General features: G+C 38.5%; 1 protein-coding gene across 1 annotated transcript in view; it reads right to left on the reverse strand.

Annotated features, from left to right (window-relative positions):
• DNAH8 (dynein axonemal heavy chain 8) overlaps nt 1-18,408 on the reverse strand; it is a 407,368-nt gene that overhangs the window by 81,615 nt on the left and 307,345 nt on the right. The window contains exons 74-75 of the mRNA XM_073884828.1: nt 15,534-15,652; nt 13,288-13,490 (exon numbers count right to left, since the gene is read on the reverse strand). Coding sequence (XP_073740929.1) covers nt 13,288-13,490; nt 15,534-15,652 — 322 coding nt within the window. The remainder of the gene's footprint in view (nt 1-13,287; nt 13,491-15,533; nt 15,653-18,408) is intronic.

The following is an 18,408-nucleotide window of genomic DNA, read 5'->3' on the forward strand; positions in this document are numbered from 1 at the left end:
TCCATAGGTTGCCTTTTAGTTATGTTGACTGTTTCCTTTTTATCTTGATGAAGTCCCAATAATTCATTTTTGCTTTTGTTTCCCTTGCCTTTGAAGACGTGTCTAGCAAGTCACTGTGGCCAAGGTCAAAAAGGTTGCTGCCTGTGTTCTCCTCTAGAATTTTGATGGACTCCTGTCTCACATTTAGGTCTTTCATCCATTTTGAGCTTATCTTTGTGATTGGTGCAAGAAAATAGTCCAGTTTCATTCTTCTACATGTGGCTATCCAATTTTCCCAACACCATTTGTTGAAGAGACTGTCCTTTTTCCATTGGATATTCTTTCCTGCTTTGTCAAAGATTAGTTGACCATAGAGTTGAGGGTCCATTTCTGGGCTCTCTTTTCTGTTCCATTGATCTATGTGTCTGTTTTTGTGCCAGTACCATACTGTCTTGATCATTACAGCTTCGTAATAAAGCTTGAAGTCCGGCATTGTGATGCCACCAGCTTTGATTTTCTTTTCAACATTCCTCTGGCTATTCGGAGTCTTTTCTGGTTCCAGACAAATTTTAGGATCATTTGTTCCAGCTCTGTGAAAAATGTTGATGGCATTTTGATAGGGATGGCATTGAATGTGTAGACTGCTCTGGGTAGCACAGACATTTGAACAATATTTATTCTTCCAATCCATGAGCATGGTACGTTTTCCCATTTCTTTGTGTCTTCCTCAAGTTCCCTAATAAGTGTTCTATAGTTTTTAGAGTACAGATACTTTACCTCTTTGATTAGGTTTATTCATAGGTATCTTATGGTTTTTGGTGCAATTGTAAATGGGATCGATTTCTTAATTTCTCTTTCTTCTGTCTCATTGTTAGTGTATAGAAATGTAACTGATTTCTATGCACTGATTTTAAATCCTGCCATTTGCTGAATTTCTGTATGAATTCTAGCAATTTTAGGGTGGAGTCTTTTGCATTTTCCACATAAAGTATCATGTAATCTGCGAAGAGTGAGTTTGACTTTTTTGCCAATTTGAATGCCTTTTATCTCTTTTTGTTGTCTGATCGCTGAGGCTAGACCTTTTGTTACTATGGTGAACAACAGTGGTAAGAGTGGGCATCCCTGTCACCTTCCTGACCTTAGGGGAAAAGCTCTGTTTCTCCCCATTGAGAATGATATTTACTGGGGCCTTTCATATATGGCTTTTATGATATTGAGGTATGTTCCCTCTATCTCTACATTGTGGAGGGTTTTAATTAAGAAAGAATGCAGTATTTTGTCAAATGCTTTTTTCTGCATCAATTGAGAGGATCATATGGTTCTTGTCCTTTCTCTTATTAATGTGATGTATCACATTGATTGATTTGTGAATGTTGAAGCACCCTTGCAACCCAGGAATAAATCCCACTTGGTCGTGGTGAATGATCCTTTTAATGTACTGTTGAATCTTATGGGCTAGTATCTCGGTGAGAATTTTGGCATCCATGTCATCAGGGATATTGGTCCATAATTCTCCTTTTTGTTGGGGTCTTTGTCTGGTAATAGTGGCCTAATAGGACAAGTTTGGAAGTTTTCCCTCCATTTCTATTTTTTGAAAAGGCTTCAAAAGAATAGAATTAGTTCTTCCTTAAATGTTTGGTAGATCCCTTGTGAAGCCATCCAGCCCTGGACTCTTGTTTGTTGGGAGATTTTTGATTACTGCTTCAATTTTGTTACTGGTTATGGGTCTGTTCAGGTTTCCTGTTTTTTCCTGTTTCAGTTTCCTAGAAACTGTTTCTAGGAATGTATCAATTTCTTCCAGATTGCCTAATTTGTTGGCATATAGTTGCGCATAATATATTCTTAAAATTGTTTGTATTTCCTTTGTGTTGGTTGTGATCTCTCCTCTTTCATTCATGATTTTATTAATTTGGGTCCTCTCTCTTTTCTCTTCGATAAGTCTGGCTAGGGGTTTATCGATCTTATTAGTGCTTTCAAAGAACCAGCTTCTCATTTCGTTGATCTGTTCTACTGTTCTTTTAGTTTCTATTTCATTGGTTTCTGTTCTAATCTTTAATATTTCTCATCTCTTGCTTGGTTTAGGCTTTATTGCTATTTTTTCTCCAGCTCCTTTAGGTGGAAGGTTAGCTTGTGTATTTGAGACTTTTCCAGTTTCTTGAGACAGGCTTGTATTGCTATGTACTTCCCTCTTAGGACCGCCTTTGCTGTATCCCAAAGGTTTTGACCAGTTGTGTTTTCATTTTCATTTGTTTCCATGAATTTTTAAAATTCTTCTTTAATTTCCTGGTTGACCCATTCATTCTTTAGTAGGATACTCTTTAACCTCCAAGTATTTGAGTTCCTTCCAAATTTCCTCTTGTGATTGAGTTCAAGTTTCAAAGCATTGTGGTCTGAAAATATGCATGGAATAATTCCAATTTTTGGTACTGGTTGAGACCTGATTTGTGACTCAGTATGTGATCTATTCTGGAGAATGTTCCATGTGCACTCAAGAAGAATGTGTATTCTGTTACTTTAGGATGGAGTGCTCTGTATATATCTGTGAAGTCCATCTGGTCCAGTGTGTCATTAAAAGCCCTTGTTTCCTTGTTGATTTTCTGCTTAGACAATCTGTCCATTGCTGTGAGTGGAGTGTTAAAATTCCCCTACTATTTTGTATTATTATCAATGTGTTTCTTTAATTTGGTTATTAATTGGTTTATATAACTGGCTGCTCCCAAGTTAGGAGCATAAATATTTATAATTATTAGACCTTCTTGTTGGAAAAACCTTTTAAGCATGATATAGTATTCCCCTTCATCCCTTACTATAGTCTTTGGTTTAAAATTTATTTTGTCTGAGATGAGGATTGCTACTCCAGCTTCTTTTGATGTCCATTAACATGATAACTGGTTCTCACCCCCTCATTTTCAATCTGGAGGTGTCTTTGGGTCTAAGATGGGTCTCTTGTAGACAGCATATGGATGGGTCTTGCTTTTTATCCAATCCGATACCCTGTGTCTTTTGGAGCATTTAGCCCATTTACATTCAGAGCAACTATTAAAAGATATGAATTTAGTGCCATTGTATTACCTGTAAAGTCACTGTTTCTTTATATTGTCTCTTTTCCCTTCTGGTCTATGTTACTTTTGGGCTTTCTCTTCACTTACAGAATCCCCTTTAATATTTTTTACAGGGATGTGTTAGTGATCACAAATTCTTTTAGTTTCTGTTTGTCCTGGAAGCTTTTTATCTCTCCTTCCATTCTGAATGACAGCCTTGCTGGATAAAGTATTCTTGCCTGCATGTTTTTCTCATTTAGTACACTCAATAGATCATGCCAGCCCTTTCTTGCCTGTCAGGTCTCTGTGGACAGGTCTGCTACCAGTCTAACATTTCTACCCTTGTAGATTAAGGATCTCTTGTCTCAAGCTGCTTTCAGGTTTTTTTTCTTTATTTCTGAAATTTGCAAGCTTCACTATTATATGTCGGGGTATTGATCTATTTTTTTTTAGGGGGTTCTCTGTGCCTCCTTGACTTGAATGCCTGTTTCTTTCCCCAGATTAGGGAAGTTCTCAACTATGATTTGTTCAGATATACCTTTTGTCCCTCTCTCATTTTTCTTCCTCTGGGACCACAATTATTCTAATATTGTTTCGCTTTATGGTATCACTGATTTCTCAAAGCTTCACCTCATGATGCATTAGTTGTTTTTCTCTCTTTACCTCAGCTTTCTTCCTTTCCATAATATTTTTCTTCTATGTCAGTGACTCTTCTGCCTCATTTACCCTAGCCATTAGAGCATCCACTTTAGACTGTACCTCAGTTAAAACATTTTTAATTTCAGCCTGATTAGATTTTACTTCTTTTAATTCTGCACTAAGGGATTCTTTAGTGTCTTTTATGCTTTTTTCAAGCCCAGCTAGTATCTTTATGATCATTATTCTAAATTCTAGGTCCAACATTTTACTTATATCCATATTGATTAAATCTATGGCAGAGAGTATTATCTCTGGTTCTTTCTCTTGTTGTAAATTTCCCCTTCTAGTCATTTTGTCCAGAGAAGAATAGATGAACGAGATAACAAAATAAAAAATATCAACCACGACCCCAGTGAAGTATACACTAGACAAATCTGAAGAGATCAGAAACCAAATAAAAAGAAAAAAGGGAAGCGGGGGCAGAGAATATAATCTAACAGACACTAGATCCCAAAATAGTAAAGAAATAAAAACATATATATATATATAAGAAATAAAAACATATATATATATAAATAAAAACATATATATAATATAAATAAAATTGAATACAGTGAAAGGAAGCCAAAAATGAAGAACATATCTACAAAATATAAATGTAAAAATGAAAATTAAAAAAAAGACTTAAAAAAAGAGTTGATACAGTAAGATGCTAGTTGAAAAGGAAAAAAACGAGAGAAAGAAATTTTTAAACTGAAAGACTAAAGAATCATGAGACAAAACCTCAAATTCTGTATGCTATTTTCCCCTAGCTCAGGAGTTTTTCAGTTCTGTGTGATCCATAAACTTGGTATTAGACTGATGTTCCTGTTGGTCTTCAGGAGGAGGGGCCTGTTGCACTGATTCTCAGGTGTCTTTGCCTGGGCAGAGTCACACCACCCCTTGTCAGGGGGTCGGGCTCAGTGTAAACTGCTTTGGGTTGCTCTATGTGGCTTTTGTTCTCTGAAGGCTTTTCACACCACTTTAGAGGATGAAAAAAAATGGCAGCACCCCAATCTCCAGCCCCAGAGCTGAACAGTTGTGGCCCCCACTCTTGAGTGCACCCTCAGGGAAAAGCAGTCAATCACTTCTGTGTGCACCAAACTCTGCAGACTCCTGTGGTGCACACCTGCACCAATCCTCCCTGGGGGGAGGGGGGTCTCACCATGGCTCCACTGCTTGCTGGGCCCCACGCTTGGAGTGATCACCAGATCGTGCGCCCACCTGCACCATTCCTCCCAGGGAAAGGAGCAGGGTCTCACAGTTGTTCTGCCACTTGCTGAGCCCCCACTGGGGAGTAGTCCCCAAATCCTGCCATGGTTCATGGTTTATGGCAAATGGAGCTGAGAGGCCACTCCAAGTCTTGCTGGTTGTAGCTGGCTTCCCTGCTCCAATGCTTGGAAACTCTGCCACACTCAGGCACCCACTTTTTTTCTGTTACCCCAGGGATCCTGAGACCACACTGTTCCACCTAGCATTCTGCCCCCCTTTGCCACCTGAGCACCTTTCAGGCAGGGATGTCCTTCACAGGAGCAGACTTCTAGAAGTTCTGATTTTGTGCTCAGCTGCTGTATTACTTTCCAGTGCTGATTTATGGAGGCTCCCTTACCCCACAGTTTATCTTCCAATACATTGCCTTAGATCCATTTCTCCGCACCTCCTACCTTGCGGAAAGTGGTCACTTTTCTATTTATGAATTGCAGCAATTCTTTTCTTAGATTTCAGGTTCAATTCACAGATGTTCAGAATGATTTGATAGATAGCTAGATGAATTTAAGGGACCAGATGAAATGAGGGTCTCCTACTCTTCTTCCATCTTTCCTCCTCCTCAATATCTTTACTTCTTATAGTTCTATACAGGTTTTCTATTACTTCTTGAGTAACTTCCAGTAGTTGTCTCTTGCTAATAATTTGCCCACTTCATTCAGGTTACCTAATTTATTGGCATAATCATTGATAGTATTCTCTCATGATCTTTTTAAAATTTTTGTTAGGTCAATAGTGATATTCCCCCTGTCATTCCTGATTTTAGTAATCTTAGTCTTCTTTCCTTTACTCTTGGTCAAACGGAAGATTTGTCAATTTTGTTTTCTTTTTTTCTTCCTTTTTTCCTTTCCTTTCTTTTTCCTTCTTTCTTTTTCTTCCTTCCTCTCTCTCTTTCTTTTCTTTTCTTTCTCTCTTTCTCTCTTTCTTTCTTTCTCTCTTTCTTTCTTTCTTTCGTTTGTTTGTTTTTATTCATTTGAGAGAGAGAATGAGATAGAGAAGAGAGAGCATGAGAGGGGGGAGGGTCCAAGGGAGAAGCAGACACCCTGCCGAGCAGGGAGCCCGATGCGGGACTCGATCCTGGGACTCCAGGATCATGACCTGAGCCGAAGGCAGTCGCTTAACCAACTGAGCCACCCAGGCGCCCCTGTTTTTGTTTGTTTTTTATTGTGAAGTAATGGCATACATTATCCATTATGGAGACTTTCCCTTTTCTTAAATTTAAGGTTCTTTTTCTCCCATAACCCTTGGGACTCACTTCCACAGTCTAACAAGTTCTGGGAGTGAATTTCCCCGTGCTACTCTTTATTTCCCTTGTCATCAAATGTTCACTTACATCTTTATGACTTTGGGCAAGTTACTGATCATAAAATTATATTTTCTGATCTTTATAAAAGGATAATTTAAATTAACCTCTTTGCATATTCCACAGTCTTGTGGAGTGGGGGTGGGGCCCTATGGAGTGGGGCTCAATATATTACCAACATTCTAATTTTTTTTAAACTAATGGCTGTTAGGTATTTGTTGATCTTTTCAAAGAAGATAGTTTTGATTTGTTGATCCTTTGTTGTTGTCTATTCTCCATTTCATTTTTTTTCCCACTGAAATATTTATTGTTTCCTTTTATTTGCTTTGGGTTTAATTTGCTCTTCTTTTCCTAGTATTTTAAGGTTATTGACTTGCAATCTTTCTTCATTTTTAACATGTCAATAAATATTTCATAAATTTTCTGAATGGTCTGGAACAACTAGATTGATTGACATTGGAAAAGTGAGCAAGCTTTGCACTTAGGAGGAGAAAGGTCTCAAAGGGCAGGGGTCAGTGAGATAAAAGACAGTACAATTCTAGGGGCATCTGGGTGGCTCAGTCAGTTAAGCAGCTGCCTTGGCTCAGGTCATGATCCCAGGGCCCTGGGATCGAGCCCTGCATCAGGCTCTCTGCTCAGCGGGGAGCTTGCTTCTCCCTCTCCCTCTGCATGCCACTCTGCCTACTTGTGCTCTCTCTCTCTCTCAAGTAAATAAAATAAATAAATAAATAAATAAAGATTTAAAAGGCAGTACAAGTCTAAATTTCTAGAGATGTGGCGGAAAGATGCCATAACATCACAAGAGGAACTCTCAAAAGAAGAATGGTTGCAGAGGGTATTGTAGGAAGTGTTGCTGCAGGTAAAAAAGTATAATTACACTTTGGTGGTTTAGGTTTTTTGTTTGTTTGTATTTGAGAACTCTAATAAGAATTCAACTGCCTTTCCATTTCTTTCCAAAATCAGGCTTGTGTCTCTTTCACTTTTCCTCTATGTTTTATTATTATTTCTAAATAAGTAATTTTTTAAAAAAGATTTTATTTATTGATTTATTTGTCAGAGAGAGAGAGTGCACAAGCAGGGGGAGTGGCAGGCTCCCCACTGAGCAAGGAGCCTGATGTGGCACTTGATCCCAGGACCCTGGAATCATGACCTGAGCCAAAGGCAGATACTTAACTAACTGAGCCACCCAGGCATCCCTCTAAATAAGTAATATATGCTCATAGTGAAAGCACTGGAAAATACAAGAGAGTATAAGGAAGGAAATGAAATTCATGAATAATCCTCCCTAGATTTTCATTCTTATCTTTTTTAATATGCATAATCCACAATCACCCTCATTTTAAAATTCAAAATGTTATGAAAACTGAAAATTTTGCACAAAATCATTGTAATGACAAAAATTGACCTGACGGGTATGAAGCTATTTATAGATTTTATTTATCCCTATCTCTATGAATATTAATACTCTTACCTGCACTATATTATATAACATATGAAATATTACCTTTCCAAAAGCTGGAATATTCTGATTTCTGAAACATATCTGGTCCCAAGGGTTTTGAGTAAGGGATTGTAGACCCACCTGAATTAAAAATTTTCTATCTACCTATCTACATATTATATATATACATACTCATTTATGTTATTTTAAATCGCTCCTTCTTAACAGTATATTGTGAGCATTTTACTGTCATTAAATATTATTGGAAAAGTTTTTAATGGTGGCACAACATTCCATCATGTTGATGCATCCTTGTTCATTCAATCCTTTTGTATATTTAAGACATTTTCAATTTCTCAGTATTATAAATAGCGCTAGATGAAACATTTTTGTATATAAATCTTGATATGTATCTCTTGATATGTTCTTAGAAGAAACTCATACATATAGAATAGTTAAGACAAAGCACACAAATATTTTAGATTTGTGATATATATATATATTAAAAAGGACTGCCAGTGTCTCCAGCTGAAATGGAATGCTGTCATTCCCAGCCCACATATCTATCCTCTTTTATGCTTTATTAATACTGCTTTGACATATAGAAGTTTCAAAACTTCATCCAGTCAAACTACCTGCCTTGGTTTTGGAGTCTGGTATTATGATTAAGAAAATCTTAGCTACCCCAATAGTATCAATATATTCTTTTTTTTTCTTTTATAGCTTAATTAATCTAGACTTTACTTTGGAGTTTAAAGTGAGATAAAATTCTTACTTTTTCCTAAAGTTAACCAGCTATCCTAACAATGTTTATTGACTAATCCATTTTTCCTCCATTGATTTGAAATGTGAATCTTATCATAGACTCAGCTATTATAGATAGTAGAGCCTAATTTGAGGCCTTTCATTTTGCTTGATTGATCTGTTTATCTACTCTGAGCCAGTTCCACACTGACTAAATTATTGCCATTTGATAAAGGTTTACAAATCTGGTGGTGCTTGCTCCCCATTATTCTTTTTCCTTTTCAAAACTTTCTTGGTTATTCTTGTCCATTTCTTGTTCTAGATGATCTAAGATCCCTCTACTATCCAATCAGAACAGAAAATATAGTTGGAATTTCAATTAGACCTGCATTCAATTTATATATTAATTTAGAGACTATTGACATCTTTACAATATTGAATCTTTACACTGGGAATGTGGTTTAACTCTCCATTATTTCTAACCTACTTTTATGCCTCTAAGAAAGTTTTATAGTTTTCTTCTAATAGGCATTTTAAAAAATTATTTCTCAGTTTTATTTTTATTGCTATAGTGAATGGGATCTTAACATTTTATTTTACAAGAATGCTCCATTAACTTTTTTATATATTTATTTTGTGACCAGCCACCTTACCAAACTGTCCTGTTAAATCTAATAGTTTTTCAGTTGATTCATTTGCTTTTAGTTACACAATTGCATTGCCTGAGAGTAATGATGATTTTTGTCCCTCCTTTCCAGTACTTATATCTTTTATTTATGGTTCTTACAATATATTAGCTACATCTTCCACAACAATGCCAAATAATAGTGGTGATAGCAGACATCTTTATCTTATTTCTGACTTTAATGTGTCTAGTTGGTTACCAGTAAGTAAAATGTTGATGTCTGAAGTTCATATTCACTACCATATTAAAATATTCTTCTGTTTCAACTTCTTATAAGTCAAATACAAATGCTGAATTTTTATAAAATGCCTTTTTAGCATTTATCAATGTAATAATATGATTGTCTAAGGAAAAGCCTTCTACTTCTTGTTGTGATGAGATTTCTTAACTCTATATCCTTCTTATATTCATCTATGCATTTCTACTTGGTCAAGGCAAATTATTACTTTTTATGCATGTTATTTTTTTAATTTTATAATGATTTCTTCTTGTTTGCATTTTAGTCAAGATCCTTACATTTATATTGATAAGTAGGATCAATCTGTAGTTTTGTTTCTTTTATGAAGTTACTATCTTGTCTGTTTATATCAAGATAATGCTATTGTCTTAAAATAAAGAGGAAAATATATCCTCTTTCTCCTTGTCCTGAAATGGAATAAAACATGAAATTTCTAAAGGATTTACTAAAAATATCATCCAAGCCCAGGGCCTTTGCTGAGGTCATAGTTTAAAAACTTCTAATTTTTCTCATCTTGATTATTGGTGTATTCAGGTTTTTCTATCTTTTCTGAGAACATTTTGTAAATTTGTATTTTTTTACAAACTTGTGAATTTTAATGGTATTTTAAAGGTTATTACCATAACTATATACTACTCTCTTACTTAAATTTTTTCATCTGTATATGTTTTTACACCCACTTTCTCATTCCTTCCTCTGTATATTTGTGGGTTTGTATTTTGCTTGTTCCCTTTCATTTGTGTTTGGATTCTATTTTCAAACCCCTCCTTCCTCTGGGACCCCTTTTCTCCCTTATCCAGGTTCTGGTAGGGTTCTCATGCTAAAGCCTTCTGTCTCTTCTCCCTCTTCACCAGGCACCCAGTGCTTCTGAGCAGAATTTATCTGTTCCAAATCTCTCACTGCAGAGTCTGACAGGCACCTGACAATATCCATAGTGATAAGTTTTGATTTTCTTACAAAAATATATTTGACTCGGGCCCATCCCTCAAGTTGCTGTCTGTTAACTGGTTAATTCATCCAAGGAAGGTAGTGAGAGGGAATGAAAGAGCACACCACTGTAGTGGGATTTGGAAGCCCTGAGATAAGGCCTGACCTTATCTGTCCCCCCAAGACCTGTCCCCAACTAGCTGTCTGACCTGATCTTCAGACCTTAGTTTCCCCAGGTATAAAATAAGGTAGTTGGATTTCAAGATTTCCAGCCTATTTACCTTGAGCATTCTATGATTATCTATTATCCAATTACCCAAATAAAATATTTGTGGTAGAGACTAGATTAATATGTTATTCTGTCTATATAATAGTTCCATTTTCACAGCTATTTTAGGGATTTTTTTTTAATCCAAAGCAGTGAAGAGCATGAGAATCTCTAGCATTCTTAAAAATTATTCAGCAAAGAGTTCTTTATAAAAATCGTTGGGTCCTTCAGGATCAGATCTACTCTGTTTTAGCATCCTAATAAAATAACCAATAGAAACTTGAACAATTGTTGGAAAAACTAAAGTCATGACAAGAAATGAAAATCACCAAATTGCCAAGCAAAGTAGTATGATAACATGTAATAACACTAAAGGTAATAGCACAACTCCAGCCTTATGGATTCATTTAATGTCATGGTTATAATTTCTCCCCATGGAGACCTTGAATTTCTTAATTCTATTCTTAAACTCTTGTCCTAGACAATAGCACTATTTTCAGGTAACATCTGACATTGTAATTCTAGTTGGAAATACACACATCTTCTAGGAACAATATCTCCTCCTAAGAAATGACCCCACTCTAGCTCCATACATTGGGTTCCTGCTATGAACCCATCTCTGCAACAGCAGTTCATTGATTGGTCCAGGAAGGAGCACATGACCAAAGCAAAACCAATTAATTTCTTCCCTTGATATTTGGGCTTCAGACCAAGAGAGTAAAAGGACTTTCCCTGAGAGTGCTGAACTTACTGAACATGTAAGCAGTGAAGCTCATGAGCCACCAGAGACCAAGAGTTCTGTCACATGGAGATTGGTTCATAGTAAGACAGGAAAAAGAAACCCATAAGCAGAGAGAAGTGGGGCAGCTAGAGAAAGCAATGGGACAAAACTCCATAGAGGAATACATCTGAGGGAGATTTGCAAACTACAGGGCTGCAAGAGAGGCATCACTCTTAGACCAATGAAGATGACTGGCATGTTGCCGTAAATACCAGAGCAACACAGCCTACATTAAAGGTGGTTAATGAGACTTAATCAGGAACAGTTGCTATTAGAACCTGGGAGCTCTATCAGTGTTCAGACTGAAGAAAGTGACGGATTCATTCAAACACGGATCCATACAGAACGTAGAAGGGTGTGGTGACAATAGAGCAAAGTCAAGATGAAGAAAGAGGGAATGAACACAGACAATGCTACCCTCAGCTAATGGTTTACAGTAATTTCTTTGTGCAGGACACATGGTGAATACTCGGAGAGGAATGAACTGATTTTATATCATGTCATGTTAACATAATAATGAACTCAATGTAAGTTTTATTTCATAGTGTAGGTTTAGTTATTCATAATCAATCACTTTAATAATTTTCATAAAGACATGAATGAGTTAAACCAATAAGGTATAGATATAGAGATCTGAATCTGAAAGATACCAAATGGCAATTCCAAACACATTCTGATGTCCAGAGTATGAAGAGCAGATAAACAGCCCTCCTACAAACAGCCATCCTATAAAAGGGTGGCTCACTCTTACCAAGATGTGCTCTGCCTCATACAGATCCTTGCCTCAGTAACTGCTCTCACTACTTGTGTGTTTCTAACTCCTTGCCCTGCCTCCTCCCCCTGGAGCTACTTTCCTTCTACCGCCTACCATCCCACCTGGTGAAATTTTATCTATTTTTTAGATCCTACCCAAAATATCATCACTGTGATGCTTTCCTCTGTTCCCCTTGCAGTCTGAGTAGGTCTGAATCTTGTAGTCTGGTGTGTCTGGATAACTCCTACAGCATTGTCACAATTACGTGCTTACATGTCTGTCTTTCCCAGCTATGTTGTAGTCATCTCTGTACTTCTTGAATCTAGCTTGCTGCCTGTACTAAAGGGTTATTGAATGAATAAATCCCTCAGTGGAATATTACTCAGCCATCAGAAAGGATGAATACCTACCATTTACATCGACATGGATGGATTATGCTAAGTGACATAAGTCAATCAGAGAAAGACAATTATCATATGGTTTCACTCATATGTGGAATATAAGAAATAGCACAGAGGACCACAGGGGAAGGGAGGGAAAGCTGAAGGGGAAGAAATCAGAGAGGGAGACAAACTATGAGAGACTCTTGACTCTGGGTCAAATTGAGGGTTGCCAAAGGGGAGGTAGGTGGGGGATAGGGTACCTGGGTGATGGACATTAAAAAGGGCACGTGATGTAATGAGCACTGGGTGTTATATGCAACTAATGAGTCATTGAACACTACATCAAAAACTAATGAGGTACTCTATGTTAGCTAATTGAATTTAAATTTTAAAAAAAAGTTGCATTAAAAAAAAAGAATGAATAAGTCCCTAATTGCTGTGTGTCATAGTGGTTACAGTTTTTTAATTTGTGACCAAATAGACTTTTCTGAAATTTTATATGGACATGGCAATACCCCTGTATGTTCATTCTTGTTAGTCTGCTATCCGTGTGCTATGTTCCTCTGCTTACAACTTAAAAAAAAAAATAACAAAAATAACAAGCGTGTTCTTCTCTGCACAAAGGTATCTGTATCATACCCACACTCTAGGAGATTTAAAAAGGGAGGAAAGAGTTTAATATTTTTTCTAACTCAGTTTTGTAGATACACTTCTAAGATTCAGTTATGAAATTATGAAAGGCAAGGTTTGAGACAAAAATATGGAAGCTTTGCTAAATTGCATAGATTTCTGATCATACCCAGCTTCAGTTTCTTGGCCAATGCATCAATTTGAATTGTGGGATCAGATCCCATGGACAGGAAACATATCAAAGGTGTCCGTGTATCACTTTCTTCCCAAGTTTTCTCCAGGTTTAAGATAACTGGTTCTGTGTACTTCTCCTCCAAAGAATCTGCAATATACTTTCTTGCTTGAAAAACAGTACGGTCTGGGCACCAAGACCTAGAAACGAATACAAGTTAGAGGGAAAAATTCAGTGTGTTCATTTTTTATTCTATTTAATTCTAAGCATGTAAAGAACATATTTAATTAGCAAAGGACAAAAAGGTAATCCTCCCTTTTGCAGGTCCGTGAAAGGATGGGAAGGTTTTCCATCCCTGGATGAATATCAATTTAATCATGTGGTTTTGGTATGAGGCACTGGCAAGAAATAGGGGAGAGCCGGTAACAACAGAGTCTGTTGCCAATCTGGAAGGAAACTTAGAAGCCAGCTGATCCAATCGTCTCATTTTCAGAAAGACCAATTACTCTGAAGCTTTAATTAGTTATTTTTTTAAATCACATCGATGATGGGGCGCCTGGGTAGCTCAGTTGGTTAAGCGTCTGACTCTTAATTTCGGCTCAGGTAATGATCCCAAGATTGTGAGGTCAAGCCCTGCATTGAGAGTCTCTCTCTCCCTCTCCCTCTGCCCCTCCCCCACCTTGCTCCCATACACATGTTCTCTCTCTCTAAACGTAAATAAATATTTTTAAAAAATCACATCACTGATTATCTCTAGTCACTGAAGCTATCACCTTCAGGTAAGCAATTCCTCATTCAGACCAATCCACAGGAGCACATTCATTCTTTGACAAATATTTATCATGTGCCGACGACACATCAGGCCCCACTTTAGGTGTGGGGACTCAGCAAGACACAAGGGGAGGTGTCCTCTACCAGCTCCTGAACACGACGGGGGCCAACCTGCTGCCCACTCGGAAGCTCTGCAGTCTCCAAGGGGAGAATTAAAGTGTCCAAGTTGTCAAAAGGAGGTTGATCAATAAGCGTGTATTCAATACCATCTGTGTAGCCCACACTGTATAGTAGGTTCTATACACAGCAACAGATCAAATAAATATCATTTGATATTTGGTATTTTAGATCATAGACAAGCTCTATGGATTCTTATTTGCTAGTAGATTATATTATTTGTTTGACATGGGTTCAATTTTTAAATAATAGATAAAAGATAGACACATCTATTCCAATGAAAACAAGTAGCCCTGGGGTGGCTCAGTCAGTTAAGCTTCCGACTCTTGGTTTCGGCTCAGGTCATGATTTCAGGTCGTGAGGTAGAACCCCACGTTAGGCTCCGTGCTTGGCATGGAGTCTGCTTGAGATTCTCTCTCCCTCTGCCCCTCCTGCTCATGCTCCCTCTCTCTCTGAAATAAAAAATCTTTAAAAAAAATGACAAGTAGCCCTTTCATACTCTGTACATCATGAGGTCACCACTGCTGACCACTCTGATGACCCTCAAAGAGTGGACAACATCCAGGAAACAACTTGTTCTAAGAAATACAAGGTCAGGTATATAATATTAGGAAGACAGAAACTACTCCAAAATCATCCTACATCTTTTTGTTGTTCTTTTTGTGGTCCCATCTACTCCCCCACTCCGCCCTCCTGCCTTGCCCATCACACACACACACACACACACACACACACACACACACACAACCCTACCTTCCAATAGAGAAGCCTTCTTTGAGCTCCTGGATACTTAGAAAACATGAAAAGTGAGAAGGAAAAGAAAAGAAAAGGAAGAATTTTCTTCCTTAACATCAATTTCAAAGTTTATTTCTACTTTTAATAGCCAAAACAGCATTTATACATTTCAATAGGCAATTCTTGGCTTTTTTCTCAGGTAAAATTGAATTTTAGCTTATAGACTAATTGCCTGGCAACTCTGTGAGGTCTAATTTTTTTTAAGAAGTAAATTCAACAATAAATGATTCACTCAATGGTAAATAATGAAAAAAGGGAATATCAAAGGCATATTTTTCATGTTTTTTGCTCAAAGCATTATCATTAATACATTCCCTGCCACCATCCCCATTTTATTTGCTTGTCAAGGAACTAAGGAATTGCCATCCCAAATGGCAATTTGGAAGCACACACATTTATAATAACCACTGGGACACACTGAAGTAAACTCACAGAGGTAAGATCTGTAATTTGACAATATGATGAGTGATGTTTCTAGGTCTGATAATACCTATTCTCACCTGATAAGTAAAAGTTTGTGGCAGGTATCCAGTGAATCATTATATCCATCAGGGATAATTTCTTCCTCTGGAGCATCTTTATCAAACCAGCTTTTCCATCCCTTCTCATTACGAGATATCTAAAATAAATAAGCCAATTAGCAAGCCATAGGACTATATGCAATTGGAATATACTGGAGAGAATTCTGAGTAACCTTAGGGAGTCATTCTTTATAGGCAAACAGTTTTTCAAACATAACCACACAGCTGACTTTTTTTTTTTTTCAGAATCAGTGACTTAAAGAACATGGACATTACTATTCCCTTTCAACTTTTCCATTGCTTTTCTATATTATTCACTGAAATTAAGACTGTGTATCATTTACACCAAATGATCAGGCAGGAAAAAACACAGACCAGGGGTTTACAACCTGCCAATATGATTGGCATTTTGGGCCAGGTGATTTTGGGGGAGCAGTCCTGTGCACTGTAGGATTGTTAGCACCCATCTCTGGCCTCTACTTACTAGATGCCAATAGCACCCCTGTCACCAACTCATGACAATGAAAAATGTCTCCAGACATTGTCAAATGCTCTCTTGGTTGAAAATCACTGATATAGACCATTCTGATAACCAAACCTCTAAATGTTGACCTCTACTTAAAATAGTGATAGATGAAAAAAATCTAAACTTTTATTTTCTTAGTGATTCCGTGCCTTGAGACCTTAAACCTAAGAATAAAAGGAGTCTCTATTGTATATATGAACCACATCTTTATCCATTCATCTGTTGAAGGGCATCTCAGCTCCTTCCACAGTTTGGCTATTGTGGACATTGCTGCTATGAACACTGGGGTGCAGATGGCCCTTCTTTTCACTACCTCTGTATCTTTGGGGTAAATACCCAGTAGTGCAATGGAATATTACTCAGCCATCAGAAAGGATGAATACCTACCATTTGCATCAACATGGATGGAAATGGAGGGGATTATGCTAAGTAAAATAAGTCAAGCAGAGAAAGACAATTATCATATGGTTCCACTTATTTGTGGAACATAAGGAACAGCATGGAGGACAGTAGGAGAAGGAAGGGAACAATGAAGGGGGGGAATCAGAGGGAAAGACGAACCATGAGAGACTATGGACTCCGGGAAACAAACTGAGGGTTTTAGAGCGGAGGGGGTTCAGGGGATGGGTTAGCCTGGTGATGGGTATTAAGGAGGGCACATACTGCATGGAGCACTGGGTGTTATATGCAAACAATGAATCATGGAACACTACATCAAAAACTAATGATGTACTCTATGGTCACTAATATAACATTAAAAAAAAAAATAAAAAGTCTCTCCAAGAGCTAGTCTCGAATACCTGTTCTCTCAGAAGCATGGAAAGTAACGCCAGTTTTCAGACACATTAAAAGGCACTCCCTGAAGCCCCAGTCATGACAAAACTAATTACAAAAACGAAAGATTCGTTGAGTCCGATGCTGCCCCTCAGCAACAAGCAGGCTGGATTATTGAGACAGTGTTTTGTAAGCATGTTTTCAAAGCCGTGGTCAGCATTAAAGATGAAGAGCAAATGCAAATGGAGCAGGTTCTATGGGCCAGACCCGAAGATTGCACTTTTACCTGCATTATCCTCGTTGTTCACAGAGGCCCTGGGAGGTTAAATAACTGCCCCCAAAGTCCACGCCATGCAAACAATTCATCATAGAGGATCCAGGCTGGGGGCAAATGGAGAGCGAAACCATTGCTCTGGACCTCAGTTACAGTTTTGTCCCCCTGGGGCACCAAGAGAAGGAGGAGGATTTCTGAAACGTTTCACAACTGTCTTTTCTCCTGCAGTGGTTCCCTCACGTTGACCTCGACCACTCCCAAAGAATCCACCTGCCACACTTGGAGCCCCTCCCCCCACTGCTCCAGCACCTGCGCACTACCCACAGGGTCCCCTGCGGGGCCTCCTCTGGCCCCGAGGCTAGAGAGGATGCCCAGGAAGTAAGAGGGTGTTGGTTCCCAGCTTCCTGGCCACACATCTGCTCATTTTGACTCTACTCAATAGAGCCTCCAGAGCAAGTCGCATCCGCCAGGGGTAATGGGACCTCCTACAGCCCCTTGCTGCTCACCTGCACTTCCCACTCCTTTTCCTGGCCCTGTTAGCAACACCACTTCCAGGGGCTGAACAGTTCAGCCTGAGATGTCAAAGCAGGTCAGCTGCTGTTGGAGGCTACTTTTGTTTCAGTTCCTGACACCCACCCTTTCAGCTGGGGACGGATCCCCTTCTCCTTCTGCCCTTTTCTCCCACAGAGATGCCAAACCGATGGCCACCTGATGGCCGGTCCCAGGAACTTCTGCAACTTTCCGGAGAATGACCACTCCCCCTCACTTCCGGTCCATCCCATGGTGAGTTGGAGAGAAATAACTCCTAATGTCAGGGATAGAGCCGAAAGTCGGATTACAGGGTCACCATTTAGTGGCTATGCAGCCTGGGGCAAGTACTTAACCTCTTTGAATCTCCATTTTCTCATCTATAAAGCGGGGCCAATAATACTTCTCTCTGGCATGGTTATAGTTGTTGCAAAGTACTTATCCCGTTGTTAAGCAGTAGCAGCTACCAGATTCTACCCCGCAGGTAATTAAATTCTGATTAACAGAGGCAAACGATAATGCCTATCCCAGTATCAATACAACCCATCAGCAGAGGGCGCAAGTGTTGGGTGATTTTCCCAGTGGCGCTCTGAGGCCTCCCTTACCAGTCTCCTGCCAGACGCAGACCACCTTATTTCTTCCCAAAGTATTTGTCTGGGCTTGGAGGACTCATACAGAACAAAGCTTACCGTCCACCACAGAGAGGAGCCAGGGACTCTGACCCAGCCACGGCTAAATACGTAAAGCATCTC

The sequence above is a fragment of the Callorhinus ursinus genome, unplaced genomic scaffold (assembly GCF_003265705.2).
Source record: "Callorhinus ursinus isolate GAN/ISIS: 27379988/994484 unplaced genomic scaffold, GSC_fseal_2.0 scaffold59, whole genome shotgun sequence".
NCBI classification, from domain to species: domain Eukaryota; kingdom Metazoa; phylum Chordata; class Mammalia; order Carnivora; family Otariidae; genus Callorhinus; species Callorhinus ursinus.